Genomic DNA, 17,025 nt, shown 5'->3' on the forward strand with positions numbered 1-17,025 from the left:
CATTTTGAGCTGTGTGTTTGTGTGCTTTCACCGATTATGTGGATTTAATAACACTACAAGTGTGATTTAAAAAGTAAAAGGAAGACAAAAAAACAAATGTGTGGCAATGACCGTCGATTGGTCAAAAGTTGAAAGTCTTACATTAATTATAGTGTATTTCTTCCTCAGCTGGGGTGAAGTCTGAACACAGAGTCAGCACTGTGCCTGTGCCACACACACACAAACAAACACACAGACACACACACACACACACACACACACACACACACACACACACACACGTGTTGTGCACATTCTAAATGTCCCCTTGTTGTGTGTTTCATCAATCTATCTATATGAATCTTGTGACGGCAAACATGAGACTTTCTGCTGTGTCCTGGACATACCGATATGGCCATTACCTCAAAGCACCGGCATATGGGTGTATTCATACTGAAATAATAAGTCTTTATTAGGGTAATGTTTTAAATGACCTGTTGATGAGTTGATGAGACTGAATAAAAATCTATTGACGTTAGGATTAGGTTTCAGGATGAGTTTATGTAATTTTTTCCCCAATTTAACCCTTCTTTTGTAATGCAAGATAGTATATTATGTCCATGAAGACATCTTTAAGGGTTTGAAGTACAGTTAACCTCTATTTGTGTTTTTCCGGTTTTTACGCCATCCTTTCTTATAATTGGCAGCTTTCCCTAAAACTTCACCAGCGTTCAGATTAGAATAAGTGTGTGAGTGTGTGTGTGTTCCCCTCTGTGAGTAGTGCCAGCTGAGTGCGTAGTAAACATCCCTCCGCTGTCCTTGTGTGACAGAGGTTAGAGAGATGCCAGGAAAGGACCCTCCCACTTGTATGAGTGTATGTATTTGCATGCTTGCTTGTGTACGCCTGTTTGCGCCCGTGTGTAATTGTAACAGGATTAGAATCACAAGAGAGTTTCTGAAACGTCGTCAGTTTCTTCCACATAAGCGAAGCTTCTCCTGAGGTCGCCGTCCTCCACTTACCTCCCTAATTCATATTCTTCATCCTCTCTCAGAATCCTTTTGTATTATGTCCCTTCTACAGGCTTTTTCTGTCAGGTGGTCAAAGTCTTTGACACCTGCATTACAATAAGTGCCAGGTTCTCCATTTATACAGGGCTGGAAAGAAAAGATGTCTATGGAGGTGTGAATGCATCCAAACAACAATGCATCCAATAGACAATTTAGCTTCTCTTTGAAAGCATTTTGTCATGTACACTTTAAAGACGCAGCAGACAACTTTCATGGCCCCTAGTGGCTCCAGGTGGTCATGGCGGTCAAGTTGTCATCCTCCATCAATGAGATTTTTCTTTCTCTTGCAAGGTTGAGTTGTTTTTGTCAATTCGGGTGTTCCATCATCAGCCATTTTCATCACTGGTGCAAGATACTGGGAGAACGCTATTCTTTTCATCGTTTTGGTTATGATTATAGCTGGGGGGTGGGGGGGCGGAGAAAAAGGAAGGAGGGGAGGCCTAATTGAAAGGCCGCCTCTTTTGAACGGTACATTTGTAGTCCTTCCTGGGCCCTCGTCTGTCCCAATTCTTGGGCTCCTTCAAACGCGGCCAACGAATGCGGCCTTCCAGCCCCGAGCAACGAAGGATCCAACGGATGGATCCTCTCTTGCCCAATACCTTATCAAGTCAGTTGGTGGCGATAATGCTCCATTTGGTTGTGATTTGCCAGGAAGAAGAAGAAGGAAATCTGCCGCAGACCAGACCATCTTATTTGGGCTTGGCCGTCGCTGTCTACCGAGCATACGTAGGCTACGTACTCCGAAGGAGACGGCCCTTGAATTTGGACAAAGCTTATGTTTTGTGCCGTAAATCGACTCATAATTTTTCTGTGAAAACTGCATCCCGGTGGCCAAGAAAAATAACACGGTGAAAGCAACACAGCGTCACATCATAATGACCAGTTTAAGCCAAAAAGTTGTCCATTTCTGTTTTAAAGATGGCTGAGGCTCATATGTCTTGAACCTCTTGGTTTAAAGATGCGTTAGATATGATAAAGCCACCGTTGAAAGTTACCAATATTTTCTGTTGACACACCACATCATTGCAAGAATCTGCAAGAAGAGTAGACAAAATCAAGGGTCACCTAAGGTCCTTGTATCCCACACTGCCCTACCATGCACACTTTTAATGTGATCTACCCATAGGCCTATATGTAAGTGCCCTGATGCCTGACTGACCTGAATTTACCCCTTTAACATCACAGGCCTGGAGCAGCGGTGGGAAAAATCTTGGCCACGCACCAAATCCAGTTTGACATATATCCCACCAGATCTGAACATTAGCTGCCTCCATCGTATTTTCACTGGTCGGTTGGCTGGTTAATGAGTTAGCCTGCTGTGAACCTCAGGCCTCCACTGCTCAACACTTTTTCCCCCCTCGTTGTCAGTGTGGCATTGCTGGTGTTTACCAAACTCTGTTTGCCTTTTCTTTCTGTTCTCCGTTCTTTGCTCCTGTCTGCCATTCAGGGCACCACATCACCACATCCAATCAGTCCCTGCCTAAACAGCAAACTTTCTCTGGTAAACTGCTGTGCGTCTGCCAAGAACTGTGGGGTGGTCAAGATGTTCCTTTGATGGTCTGTTGTTTTTTGTGGACTCCTGCCTTAACGATGCCATCCAGGGCTCAAACCTGGCTGGAAACTGGCTGGTCCCAGCCTTAGAATAGCTGCTTTGATGGCCTGTGCCAAACTGCCAAACCAGACTGTGCCTATTCATGTTCAGGCTGCATACATGAGTATCCTCACCACACGGAGTGGTTCTGGCTCGGGCTCGGATGGACATTGGAGCACGGCCAAAGCCTAATTAATGATGGTGGTTTAAAGGAGATGAAAGCCTAGTAAATCCTTTGGTTAGCTAAGCAGTCCGTCTCATTCAGTTGCCTTTTCAAGTCTGTGTTGCCAAATTGTTGTTGTTGTCTTCGTCACCACATCATACGCTTACATAACGCTGCTTCTGTGGTTGCAATCCAGGGTGCAATCACTGGACTGGTCCACTTCAAAATATAGTTGTTTACAGCTTCCAGGAAAACAACCAGCATTTAGTATGAGGTCCAGGATCTGGGCACTATTTAATTTTGACTCATCCATGCCATCTCATCGGCCTCTTAAATTAGCAGTTACTGTGAAGTATGTATTTATTTGGTTTTATGTATCCCTTTTAGCCAAATACGCACTTGCAATTATGAAAGTATATTTTAGGATTATGTTGCAGAAATTATAATCAGGAATTGCTGCATTAACAGATTTGGACAATAAAGCAGTTCACCCAGTGCAGCTCATTCGGAAAACCACCAAGAAAATAGTGTACGTAGCTTTCACCCTGCATGAACAGGGGGACTATACAGTTAAAATTGTTCTCAATCTATACACCTAGACGAATAGCATAATGTAATGGAGCTAAATTAAATGTATGAATGTTGAGGACAGTGCCTTTGTCTGCTGCCAGATCATCAAGACTTGCTGTCATATCTGCGTTTTGACCGCATGACTCTGGGCCTGTCTCCCTTTGGCAGACGCGGTATGTGTGGCACTAATGCTGTCGCTCCATCTGTATAGTTGAGCGCCTCACGGGTAATCGTAGGTCACTGGGGCAGAGAGTCAAAGGAATAATACGGGCCGAGGCATTCAGGGGTCAGCACATTAGTCCGGCACTGACTGCAGTGACTGCCCACAGAGACAGGCCCCGGATGGATGACAGAAACACCAAGTGTGAAATACCACTGAAGGAGTTGATTTTCTGTTTTGTTATGGATTAGTAATTCTACTTTCTGTGTGCTTTGTTTCTTTCTGATGTGTGCTATTATTATTGTAGTATAGTGTCAACTAGAAAAGCCACGAGCAATAGGCTTGCTGGATATTGCTTCCGAGATATGAAATGTGGTTTATCAAGTACTTTTTTTTGTTTAGTGGTAAATATTTGCTCAGAATATATACATATATATATATATATATATATATATATATATATATATATATATACACACATTAACCATTCAATTATCCCCATGTGGTTTTACCTCTGTATTTTCTGTACAGTTTCCTGTGTGTTCTGGAAACCTTGAAATGAGCTCTTATTGTCGTCAGCGGCATCAAACACAGATGATGTAACCCGCTGTCTCTAGGTTTAACTAAAATGGCGTGTTCTGAAACATACATAACATACCTTCACCTGTCACAAGACAGTAGATTGAGGTTTTGACTCATAGTAGCTGTGCATACATATATATAGAGTTTGTGCAGTTGCACGAGGCCACTCAAACACTTGTGTGATCTTATAACTCAATTAAAACAGTGACAGTAATGTACTGTTGAAGCGTGTCTCTATACATGTAATGAACAGGCTCTGTTTACAGAGTGGTCGAACAAGAAATGTAACACAGATGGATTTTTCTTACAAACCACCTCATTACAGAAGTCGCATTCACACACTGAGCTTCGGAGCCACCTGTTTTTCATTTCACAGAATGTTTTCAGGCACAGCTTGTAATTCAAGGTTTCCTGTTTCACACCGCCAGTGGCCACTTTGCAATGCGCATCCAGATGTAGGCGTCTTCAGAAGACAAATATTGCACTGCAGAAATATGACTTGCGCTCAAATGAATCCAAAATAATTTACGGAACACAAGGATGACTGTTTAAAATGGCCTCCCTGAACCGGGCCGCTCACAGCGAGGGCAGCCTTTTTAGGGTTTGTTGGATCTCAGAGGCCTTCGAGACTCCAGCCATAGAATAGACCTCCCTCAGAGACTCGGTCTGCGCTGTGAGTTCAAAGTAACATTTTAGAAAAGGCAAACGACTGAGGTGTGTGAGAAAGTTAGACAGAAACTCATGTCGACCAAACACTGCTGCATTTTCAGTGCTCATTGCAGTTTACTCTGTATTTTCACAGCGGCGGTGCCATCCGTTTTCAGTTCTGCTGTGTTCTTTTATTTGCTGCAGTAAGTGCAATTTGATGTGTAAAGCTGGAGGGGGATTTTCCTTTAAGATGTAGCCTTTTTTTATTGCCTGTTATAAAAGTTTGTTTATATCATGACACGGACAAAAGATTTTTATAACAGTATTTCTCAAAATATGTTTTAATATGGCCAAAGGGGCCAGCATTTAAGCAAGGCTGCCTCCTCTCAGTTATGAAAGAAAAAGACAGCTTAAAGGGGCAGTACGCGATTTTAAACCAATACACGTTATTTTTAAATCATCGACTATTGGCACACAACTAGCCTGATTATGCTAGTGGGTCAGGACACGGAAAGCTTGAGAACCGCCGGTCTTAGACACCTGGAAGGGGCATGCAAGCCTAAAAATAGAAATAAAAGATTCTCTCATCTAGTCAAACCAAGAACTAAATGTCTAATCCATTCTGCACTACCGTGCCACTCGGCCTGTGGAGTCTTTGCTCCTGCAGCATGAATAAGGCAAGATGCACTTTAATGTCCAACACCCATTACATCAGCTGCATTAGAAGGCAGCTGACATGACAGGCCTGCTCTACATGAAATGAACTGAGATGTATGGTTCATGTAACTTGAGATGAAAATATTTTGAGTATCCATTAGATCTCCCTAACCTACTTTTGAAATCTAGATTTGTATAACTGCCTACTGGTAGCACCAAGGTTTTTTTTTTAAGTTTAGTTTGTGATATCGTAAACTGGATATTGCTTTTGAAAATCTCTTTATTTCATCCAAAGTATTGTTAAGGAACACAAAGTAACTTCTTTCCTTTCAGTTTTAGTCATAACTACATTTACCTCTTGTCTCTTATTTTTTTCTTGAAACGCATCATATAACCCATAATTAGAGGGGGGAAAACATCAAATTGAACCCTGACTGTAACAGGCACATGAGTCATGATTATTTTATTTTGATCTTGTAGGTGAGTTTGTTTCCTCTTCAACACTTTGTCATCTGTCTTTGATTTATTTTGTGGCCAAAAACACATGGCCAAAAGCATTGTCAACAATTATTAGCACTAGCATTTCCATGTGCATAACAACACTGTAATGTTGAGGTACATGTAACACATGAACCCAGATCAATTACATGCGAGTGTTAGTCGCAGCATTAATGGAGTTCTCTTTTGATTAAATGCATCATTTGTTTGTAGCTTTCTTTCTGGTTTTTTAAATTTTATTTCATACAGATTCTAACAGGAAAATGTATTGATATTGATCGCAAGCCATTGATATGAAGAATTATATTCATAGTGATGTAGGTATCCGTGGTCAGTTGAATTTGTTAAATTGTTACACTTTTCTCATTAGGGTTGTGTTTGTTTCTGTCATTCTGTCTTTTTTTCGCAGCTTTGAAATTAATATACGTGTACGTTTGTGTGGGCTGTTACTTTATTACAAAATCTTTAATGTGTCCCCTCTTCCATCGTGCATTTCAGTCATCCTTACAGACGAAGAGGTTCAGAGGAAGAAAGACATGATACTGAAGAGGAAGGAGGAAGAGGCGGCCCGGGAGGCAATGAGGCCACGTCTGAACGAGGATCAGGCTCGGATGATCTCCTCTCTGGTGGAAGCTCACCACAAGACCTACGATGCCTCCTACTCTGACTTCTCCCGCTTCAGGGTGAGTCCACTGCAAAGTCTCTTCCTTCACCAAAACCACGCTCACATTGTCGTTCATGTGGCCAAAGTTGCTTTGTTCTCCACCATGAATGAGAACGGAGCAGGTCATAATGTCACACAACAAAAAGAGTGTTTCCCTATTGAAACAATACTACACTTTGTTTTACCAGCACAGGTTGCGTACAGTTCAGTGTCATCTGTTTCCATATTTACGTTATCCTGCCTATGCGGACACTAAATTTGAGACTAAATTAATTTAGAAGCTAAATTGTAAAATAATTCAACAAAAAAATGTCAGAATAGTTTATGGAAACCATCTGCCCTGGTTTCTTCTCGCACCTCAAAAAACACTAACTTTCAACATTAACTTTCTATTAAGCAGAAACAAGATTTGCTGTGCGGATCCTCCCCCTCCTTCAACTGACGTTTGATCTTCTAACTGCTGTCGGCCTCAGCACGGCATTGAATAAGATTCAACACAACGTACGATACATGTGTGGAAAAGTGTGGAGCAAAATGGCTGTACTGTAATGAAAGCACAGGGAGTCAAAAACCACTCCTGTGATCTTGAGATGGCTGTTAATAACCACAGTCATATTTTACTTCACACCAACATGTCAGTTTCGCTTCTGTGTTTTCAATTTGCATCATACCAGTAACACCGCCCGACACTGGCATGTTTTTCCCTCCACGTCATGACTGGTAGACGTTATTCTCTCTGTGGGTCACAACAACTGGGCCGTCAAGAGTAAATGAGATGGAGGATACAGAGCGGGTGGAAAGAGAAGGTCTCTGCACTCTGCAGCAGCCACAACCACACTCCTGTGTTAAAAAATGGTATTGATCCCACGCCAGGGAAATCCACACCAGCAAAAAAAACAGGTAGACAAAAGAATGGGCAATAAATAGAATAAAATAAAACAATAGAGTATAAACGGAAGTATGCACATAATATACAAACCTGAAAACAAAGTGCACATGGCTAGTTATATTTTACTGTGTAACCTGAGGGGAATAGAAGTTGCGAAGTAATGACACTTTTAGGCCTCTCACCATAATTACGTTATTGACTTATCGTACGATATATAAATATGAACGCAAATATTTTTATTGACCTCAATAACAGTCTTTGTGTCTACATTTGTGTTTGTTGACTTAAGAATGAATGTCAACAACAGTTCAGCAAGTCTAGCTCCTTCTGCCCTCTCATCTGTTCTCGTCGTATGATGAATCAATTACTTGTTTGGTCTGTAAAATGTCGGAAAATAGGGATTTCTTAGTTTTTTTCTAAAGGCTACGTCTCTTCAAATTTCTTTTTTGGTCTGAGGCCTGAACACAAAAGTCTAAACATTTCTCTCGGGAGCAACACAAATCGTGTACTTGCAAGCACAATGACCAGTAGGCCTATACTGCAAGATCACATAAGTCCGTGTCAAAAAATGTTTTCAAAATGACGATAATATTGTTTATCGCAATCATTTTTGGGACAATATGTTGTGCAACCAAAAGTTGTTATCGTGACAGGCCTTTCACATTGTTCTGGTGCTGAAATCTGACAGGAGTGGGAATGGAAAACCTGCAGAAACGTTCCTTCTTCCACTGTGGGTGCAGGAGTCTACCAGATACCTTGACGACCCTGCCTCTATGATCATTTGAACTTGACTCTTAGCTCCAGGTGGCACCGGTGAGGAGCCCAGCAGTGCATCGAGTTGTGAATGTGTCGCAGCGAGTATATTAATATTTGTGTTTCTCTGTGTTTATGTGCAGCCCCCAGTGCGTGAAGGCCCAGTAACACGCAGTGCCAGCAGAGCGGCCTCCCTTCACTCCCTGTCCGATGCCTCCTCTGACTCATTCAACCACTCTCCCGGTGAGACGCACGAGTCCCTCTCCTCTTGTGTTTGATCCCGTGTAATGATTCAGGGTTAAGTTCACCAAGGTCCCCGAAGACAGCCGTTTATTTCCAAACATAGAATTTAGTCAGCGAAGGCTGTACGCCTCTGCCTCTCACTGTGTTTGTTTGCCAATAACAGCCCATTCAGTATGAAAAACCTCAGCTCTTTTATTTATCTTACTGTAATGCCCTTGTGTCCTTATTCCTTAGTTTAAAAGTTCACAGTAAGATATCATTTTCTAACCCTGTGTGCTCAGTTCTTCTACTCAACTTTGCAATGTAGCCTATCTAACCTGTTTTTAAAATTTTATTTATTTTTTAATTAAAATGGATTTATATATCATGGTGTTCAATGTGGATATAGCAGCATGTCCTCATGTTTTTATAATGCTGAGGGATAGAGAGGTCTGTCTTTAATCATTTTGTTTTCCGGAGCAGAACTCGAAAACCATATTGAATTTTTTTTCCATGAAACTTCACAATTATGATAAACAGGCAGTTAAGTGGTGCCTTTTGATATTTTGGGTTTCATGAAATGTATTTGTGTATTTCGATGGTAATAGGTTTGACAAAATTTTTCACCAATAAGCAACAGAGAGCAACACTTGCATACTGAATAAAAACAGTGATCACATATTATTCTTGTTTAAATTGATACAGATACTATTAAAAAACATTACATATCTTTAATATGTACTTAACTGTGATGGGTGAAGGTTAGGGTAAGGGGCTAGGCATATGCATTATGTCAATGAGTGCCCTCACAACTATAAAAACAAAAGTATTTGCCTTAACAACAGCTTTTCACATGTATTTCATATAAAAGCTCCATACTTGTTGTTATAGTTATTTGTACACATCTATGTTTAAAAAAATATATAGATTTAGTTTCCTTTTTGTTGGCTGCTTATTTTGATTTCTGTCATCTCACCTTGTTTAACGTCTCACTGGCTCTTTGCTAATTGTGTGTGTCTGTGGAAGATTTTCAGTCTTTAAGACCATTGGTTTTCCAAGAACAGTTAAGTTAAAAAGTTGAGAATGTCTCACATCTCATCCGAGAGGTATTTTAGTTTTGACTGACTGGTGAGGTGTCCCTGGTACATTTGCCCTCAGGTTACTCCAACAACTTTTGGGCTAATAAACCATCAGAGGTGAAATACCAGTCAGTCAGTCAGAAGTTATCAAGGAGGTGAAAAGTCCATTTTGTGTGTTCAGAATGTTTCCTTTGAATCACTTCCTTAGTCCGCCCATCCCACTCCCACCCCCCCCCCCCCCACCTCCTGTCCTCTGCCCTCGTCTCATCTCCTAATCTCCTGCTCAAACAGAGTCCGTGGACACCAAGATGAACTTGAGCAACTTGTTAATGATGTACCAGGATGGCGCGAGCAGTCCAGACTCCAACGAGGACGACTCTAAGCTGTCCATGCTTCCCCACCTGGCCGACCTGGTCTCCTACAGCATCCAGAAGGTCATCGGTTTTGCCAAGATGATTCCGGGCTTCAGGTAGCAGACAAAACAGACTGAGATAATTGAGTTTAGTCAAGGGAGAACAGTACACTGGTAGATGTTGAGCAACCAGGAAAGTGTAATAGCACACACTGCTGTCTGGGATAGTGTCTTTTAGAGCTGCAATAGTTCATCTTTAATTAATTGATAATAGATTAATCGGTTCAAGTAGTTTTTATGAAAAAAAAAGTCAAAATTCTCTGATTTCAACTAATTAAATGTGAATATTTTCTGGTTTCTTTAAAAACAAAACATCATCTTGGGGTTTGGGAAACACAATCCACATTTTTCACCATTTTATGGACCAAACAACTAATCGATTAATCGAGAAAATAATTGACAGATGAATGGATAATGAAAGTAATCGTTAGTTGCATCCCTAGTGTCTTTTTTAAAAATCCTCGCGCTAAGTGCCACCAATTTAAAAAGTTTTTAAGATTTCTAAAAACCCTATTCAAAACTTAATATTAACTAAAACTGAAAACTATTCAATGCCAATGGAGCTTTACTTTTGTTTATTTACTTATGCATTTGAATTGATCTAACTAAATTAAAAGCCGAAACGATGGGTTGATTGACAAAAAAATTATAATAATTATAATGTGATAAATTATTTTGCTCACAGATTATAATCATTTGAATCATTTCAAGCTTTGACAGTGTGAGGATTTGGTGCCTTTGTTTGTTCATCCCATGTTTGTGGTATATCTTAAAAACTTTGTTTATCACTTTTGGCTCTGGGAAATCGTGATGGAATATAAGGTTATCTTGTGACATAGACAAAAGGATAAATCTCACAATCTTATCTATTGATTGTAAAGGATATTTGTAACCTGTATGTGTAATTAAATGAATTGTTTTAATGGTCTGGTATTACTGGGGAGAAGCAGCCGAATGATGAAACCGACCGGTACCTGCAGGTCCAAACAGGAAACACCTTTGATTGGCTCACAAGGGTTCTGATATTGATATGCAGTATATTTTATAATCCTCTGCTGTCATATTGCGGCCATCTACAAAATGAGACGTTATTGCCCCTGCTGCTTTATGTTTTATTCAGTCCCGTTAGTAATTTGTTGACTGGTAAAATTCGTCAGCATCCACCCATTAGCATGTACAGACGCAAAGGCGAGCGGCCTGAGCGAGCTCCCCACGCATGCGGTTATTAGCGAGGGAGGAGAGATGTTATTATCGCTCCCAAGTAAACAAGCTCCTCCAAGAAAGCGCAGGAACAGGCTGTAGCTTCATAAACATATGGAAAGACCAATCTGGATATACGTAATGCATACATGAGTGAAGAAAATGGAAACACAACAATAATAGTTTCCATTCATTTCAGTCATTGTTCTGCTGCTGACTTTGCTGCAGAGCATCATTTATACAAGTATTATCAAAATATTTGGAGAAATTGCACAAAATTTTAAAATAACATGACTAAATCTTAGAAAAAGTGGAGGTGGTGGAGGTTTTTTGTCCTTTAAAACTGCATGTGATTCTGTAGATGGAGACGCACATACATGCAGCACAGTACAGTATATACAGTAAATATCAAAGGTTTGCAGAAGATGCGTGTTGTCTGCTCTTGTGCCATTGTGGCCGCTCAAAGCCTCGGGTTGGACACGCTGTTGCCACAGTAACTCATAAATTCAGCACGCACGCTGTGCTTATTAGTCTCCTCCTCTCTCCGTCACACTCGTACACAAGTTTACAACTTTCTGACCGGTGAAAACCTGCCTCGGGTAAATGAACCCTGTTGTCGGATGGAACCATGTGATAAGATTGAGTAGTTGCAAAGACATTTGGGACATTTTATAAGTTGAAATTGTTCTTGCCATCTGAAAAGTAGCTGAAATATACCTTATCTTGAGCATTTTTGAAAGGTTTTGGCCAACTGAATGCCCCCGTAAACACGCGTTCAGCCACTCACACTGTATCTGTGACTGTGTGCACATTCCAGAGATCTGACGGCCGAGGACCAGATCGCTCTGTTGAAGTCAAGTGCCATCGAGATCATCATGCTGCGGTCCAACCAGTCTTTCAGTCTGGAGGACATGTCCTGGAGCTGCGGAGGGCCCGACTTCAAGTACTGCATCAACGACGTCACAAAGGGTTGGTCGCATCTCACCGTCACACGAACACACAGTGTTTAGTGACTGATACAGACGACTGCTCACACACTTATGGATCACACATGTCTTGACACGCACTCGTTCACCATGTGCTTTGGAAGTCTCCACGATGGCCGCAACATCAAGCATGCATTGATAAAATGTGACCTAGTGTGTACACCCTCACTCCTTAAGAGAGAGGTGTTCATTGTTGCAGCTGTGATGTCGTGTGTGTCCCCCCCCCCCCCCCCCCCCCCCCCCCCCCCACACACACACACACACACTTTATATAACAGAGTCTTACAAAGATCATCCACACACTGCTTTCCTATGCACACTTGCACATTACTGTGAGGTTTAGACTTCAGGTATTTTCATAGAAGCAATAAAGTGGCCACAAATACACGCACACACACACACACTCACTCAGTTCTTGTTCACTCACACATGTAGGAGGGAGTAATGTTCTCTGTCAGCAATGTGTAAATACAGAGAGGGAGAGAGAGCGCATTTTCATTTATTAGTCATTAGGAAAACACAATATGTCTCCCCTGCCTCAGTGAGAAGATGTAACTGACTCTCCTCGTCTTGTCCTCCCCAGCGGGTCACACGCTGGAGCTGCTGGAGCCGCTGGTGAAGTTCCAGGTCGGGCTGAAGAAACTCAACCTGCATGAAGAGGAACACGTGCTGCTCATGGGCATCTGCCTGCTCTCCCCAGGTACTGCCTGCCTGCGTGCCTGCGTGCGTGCGTGCGTGTGTGTGTGCTGAGCCATTAACACACGAACAAAGCTTTTCCCGGAAGACATCACATTTTTGATAATAGTATAAGGTTGTGGCATGGCGTAAAGGTGAAATACTTGTTACGCCGTGAATGAAAGCAATCGCAGAATGAGGCCATCGAGCAGAAGCTCTCGAAAAATGTTTCACAGGCTGTTTGTTTTCAATGTCTAACACTATTGTGAGTCACAGAGTGAGCGCGTCCTTCTGCCTCAAGGCTCAACCAACTCTATTCCACTGCAGTCTAAGTATCAAATCATTTTTGAATAAATAAAATAATAGGCATGATTAGACATCTCACAGGCTCTTTCAGTGGTTCAATATCTGGATGCAAATACATTACATCACGTTAAACCCTGGTCGACATCACTAAAACATTAGCCCCTTAAAAACCGCCTGTTTCATGGCTAATCCCACAGCCACGCCTTTTGACCTACGCTAAAACCCTCAGTATTGTTTAATTGGTAAGGTGTTTTCTGTAAGTCTGCAAGGTTTGAGGTGGATCTGACTAAGTCATTACAAATCCTGTCCATTTAAATACAGTTGCATTTGTCTTTAGCCAAAGGTCGAGACGAATTATGCCAATTAATTAGAAAAAAAGAATGTGTGACTGATCAAACTTTAGTGAAAGGTATATAGATATAGATATTTCAAACATTCATTTTCAATCCAATTCAATTCAATTCAATTTTATTTGTATTGCGCCATATCACAACATACAATGTCTCAAGGCACTTTACATAGTGAGGTCAATATTACAATATTACAGGGAAAACCCAACAAATCCCACAATGAGCAAAGCACTTGGCGATGGTGGCGAGAAAAAACTCAACAGGAAGAAAGCTCTGACAGAACCGGACTCAGTTGTGGGCGGTCATCTGTCTTGACTGGTTGGGCTGAGGAGAGAAATGAGGAAGAGAGGAGAGGTGGGCAGAAAGAGGGTGGGAGGTGAGACAGTAGGAGAGAAGAGAGAGAGAGAGGACAGTTGTACAACCGCAGCTTTAGTCTCTACCAGACTGATACTTATGATTACAAACAATTACTCAATTAATCATGTTGTTGTTGTTATTAGTGATAATAATAATAATAATGACAATAATGACGGGTTTGGGTCCTGCAGCTCTGGGGTCAGAGATACACCGGGAGAGATAGAAAACACAAACAGGGTTAGTGACATGTACTGTAAACATATCGGGGGAGAGAGGAGTTGTATGACAGTTGCTTTAATCTCTACCAGACTGATACTTAGAATTATGGAAAAACTGACACATAAATGCAATGATGTTATTAATAATAAAATAAATAATAATAATAATAATAATAATGACGGTTTGGATCCTGCAGCTCTGGGGTCAGAGATACACTAGTAGAGAGAGAGAAAACAGAGTCAGTGACATGAATATAAAACAGCCGAGCAGCTCTAACTATAATGTTTATCAAAGAGGAAGATTTAAGTTTAACTTTAAATGTGGAGAGGGTGTCTGCCTCCCTGACACAAACTGGGAGCTGGTTCCAGAGGAGAGGAGCCTGGTGGCTGAAGGCTCTGCCTCCGATTCTACTTTCATAGACTCTGGGAACCACAAGTAGTCCTGCGTTTACAGAGCCAAGTGATCTATTGGGATGATATGAAACTATGAGCTCTGTAAGATATGATGGAGCTTGATTATTAAGGGCTTTGTAGGTTGGGAGCAGTATTTTGAATTCTATTCTGAATTTTACAGGAAGACAATGCAGAGATTCTAACACTGGAGAGATATGATCTCTTTTTCTAGTTCCTATCAGAACTCGTGCTGTTGCATTTTGGATTAACTGGAGGCTTTTCACAGATTTATTGGGGCAGCCTCGCAGTAATGAATTACAGTAGTCCAGTCTAGAAGTGACAAATGCATGGACTAGTTTTTCAGCATCCTTTTGAGATAGGATGTTTCTAATGTTCTTGATATTGCGCAGGTGAAAGAAGGCTGTCCTAGAGACTTGTTTTATGTGTGAGTCAAAGGACATGTCCTGGTCAAAGGTAACTCCAAGGTTCCTGTTAGGAATTCCAAGGTCTCTGTAACAGAATTTTGTGATCCATGGTATCAAACGCAGCACTAAGATCTCATAGGACGAGAATAGAAACATGTCCACTGTCCAAGGCCATGAGAAGGTCGTTGGTGACCTTCAGCAGTGCTGGTAATACATCCTTTTATAGCCTTGATGGAATAGGATCTAAAAGACAGGTTGATGGCTTGGATGAAGTGACAAGTGAAGTCAGCTCAGTCAGATCTATAGGGGAGAAGCATTCTAAATATAAATTAGGCAAAACTGTTGGTTCAGAAGCTACTGTACAGGACAGTGTGTCTGTGCTATTAGTGGGAAGAAGCTAATAAAGTTTTTTCTCTGATGGTAATAGATCTTATTAGTAAAGAAGCTCATGAAATCATTGCTATTTAGAGTTGGAGGAATAGACTGTTCAGTAGAGTTTTAACTCTCTGTCAGCCTGGCTACAGTGCTGAAGAGGAACCCGGGGATGTTTTTATTGTCCTCTATTAGTGAAGAAGAATAATTGGTTCTGGCATTTATATGTAACTAAATTAAATTAAATTCTGGTCTAGGTGAGAATCATCTAGACTGTTGGAACGCCACCTCCTTTCTAACTTACGTGACGTCGGTTTTAAAGCACGTGTCTGTGCATCAAACTCTTTTTCAGAGGGCGACAGTGTCTAGTGTGGAAGGTAGTGAGGCTGCTGCACTATCAACAACATGATCAATTTGTGTGGAAGTAAAGTTTTGACAACCATCCTGCACTGTATCGACACATGGCAGTGGAGTAAATAACGATGGAACACTTTCTTTGAATTTACTTACAGAGTTTTCTGATAGACACCTGCTGTAATGAGCTTCTCTCCAAATTCAGTAAAGTTAATAATCGAGAATTCAAATGTAACTACGTAGTGATCGGAGATATGGTTTTGAGGAAATACTATCAGATATTCAACGTGTATGCCATATGTCAGAACGAGATCGAGGGTGTGATTAAAACAGTGAGTGGGTTTGTTTACATGTTGAGTAAAACCAATTGAGTCTATGAGCGAATTAAAGGCAGAACTAAGACTGTCGTTGGCAACGTCCACATGAATGTTGAAGTCACCCACTATAATAACTTTATCTGTGCTAAGCACCAACTCAGCTAAAAAGTCTAAAAATTCAGATAAAAATTCAGAGTAAGGGCCTGGTGGTCGATATACAACGACTGGAATAACAGATTTTTTAACATTTCCAGCTTTGGCGAAAGAGGCTAAGAGTTAGGCTTTCAAATGAGTTCAAACTATGTTTAGGTCGAGTGTTAAGCAATAAGTCTGATTGGAAGATTGCTGCTCCTCCTCCTCCTCGGCCTGTGGTCCGAGGAATATGAGTATTATTATAAGGAATATGAGTATTATTATACTTCTACACGGTCTTTATATAGAATTTAACCAGCTGAAGTGACTTTGTACTTGCTCATTGCAGATGCAATTGGTGCAGTTGAGCTGTTTCACTCCTCTGAGCCAAAAAAGGGTTAGATTCCGCATATTGACGCTCGCGGCTATGATTACACACGCTCTTCTATAGCATTGATTAATAGTGACAATACACATGTGCCAAAAATAAATATATCAGGTCTTTCTCATTTTACAGTGTCATCATCAATATAATTCATCCTTTTTGTCAATCAGTCGCGTTAAACATTTTGATGCAGACATATTTTAAAAACTACATGCAGCATTGGATGAAGCATTTCCCTGAGTGCAGCTCTAGTTAAATTCAATATTTCGGTGAAAACACTTCTCCCCTACACCTTTTGCGCTCATGCAGCCTCTCATCAGCACCATTCCTCCAACTTTAAAGGCCGGCACTATGTAATGACTGTGGTAGTCCTGGCCAGGTCCCCACTAAACATGCCGGACCCCATCTGATCCAAACAAATTTATTTTGGTTTCATCCGCCCAAAGAATGTGCTGCCAACATTCATCAGACTTCCTTTCATGCTCTTTGGCTGAAGTTCACGCTGCAGTTTTGCGCTGCTTTGTGAGCGACGGCCGTTTTTTCTTCCCTGGACTCTTCCCGTAGAGGATGACTTCACGTCGTGTCCTTCACTCTGCCCGATCAGTCACAGAAACACCAAT

The 17,025-nt window shown here is 41.2% G+C and overlaps 1 protein-coding gene across 3 annotated transcripts in view; it reads left to right on the forward strand.

The window, feature by feature from the left end:
* The window catches only part of LOC118316740 (vitamin D3 receptor A), a 77,143-nt gene that overhangs the window by 50,212 nt on the left and 9,906 nt on the right, over window positions 1–17,025 (forward strand). For all 3 annotated transcript variants that reach the window (XR_004795255.2, XM_035644868.2, XM_035644869.2), the window contains 5 exons: window positions 6,415–6,599; window positions 8,366–8,465; window positions 9,815–9,992; window positions 11,953–12,104; window positions 12,705–12,821. Coding sequence is in view for 2 of the 3 variants with exons in the window: in XM_035644868.2 (XP_035500761.1) it covers window positions 6,415–6,599; window positions 8,366–8,465; window positions 9,815–9,992; window positions 11,953–12,104; window positions 12,705–12,821 (732 nt within the window). In the remaining variant the exon portion in view is untranslated. The remainder of the gene's footprint in view (window positions 1–6,414; window positions 6,600–8,365; window positions 8,466–9,814; window positions 9,993–11,952; window positions 12,105–12,704; window positions 12,822–17,025) is intronic.

This window comes from Scophthalmus maximus, chromosome 3 (assembly GCF_022379125.1).
Source record: "Scophthalmus maximus strain ysfricsl-2021 chromosome 3, ASM2237912v1, whole genome shotgun sequence".
NCBI classification, from domain to species: Eukaryota; Metazoa; Chordata; class Actinopteri; order Pleuronectiformes; family Scophthalmidae; genus Scophthalmus; species Scophthalmus maximus.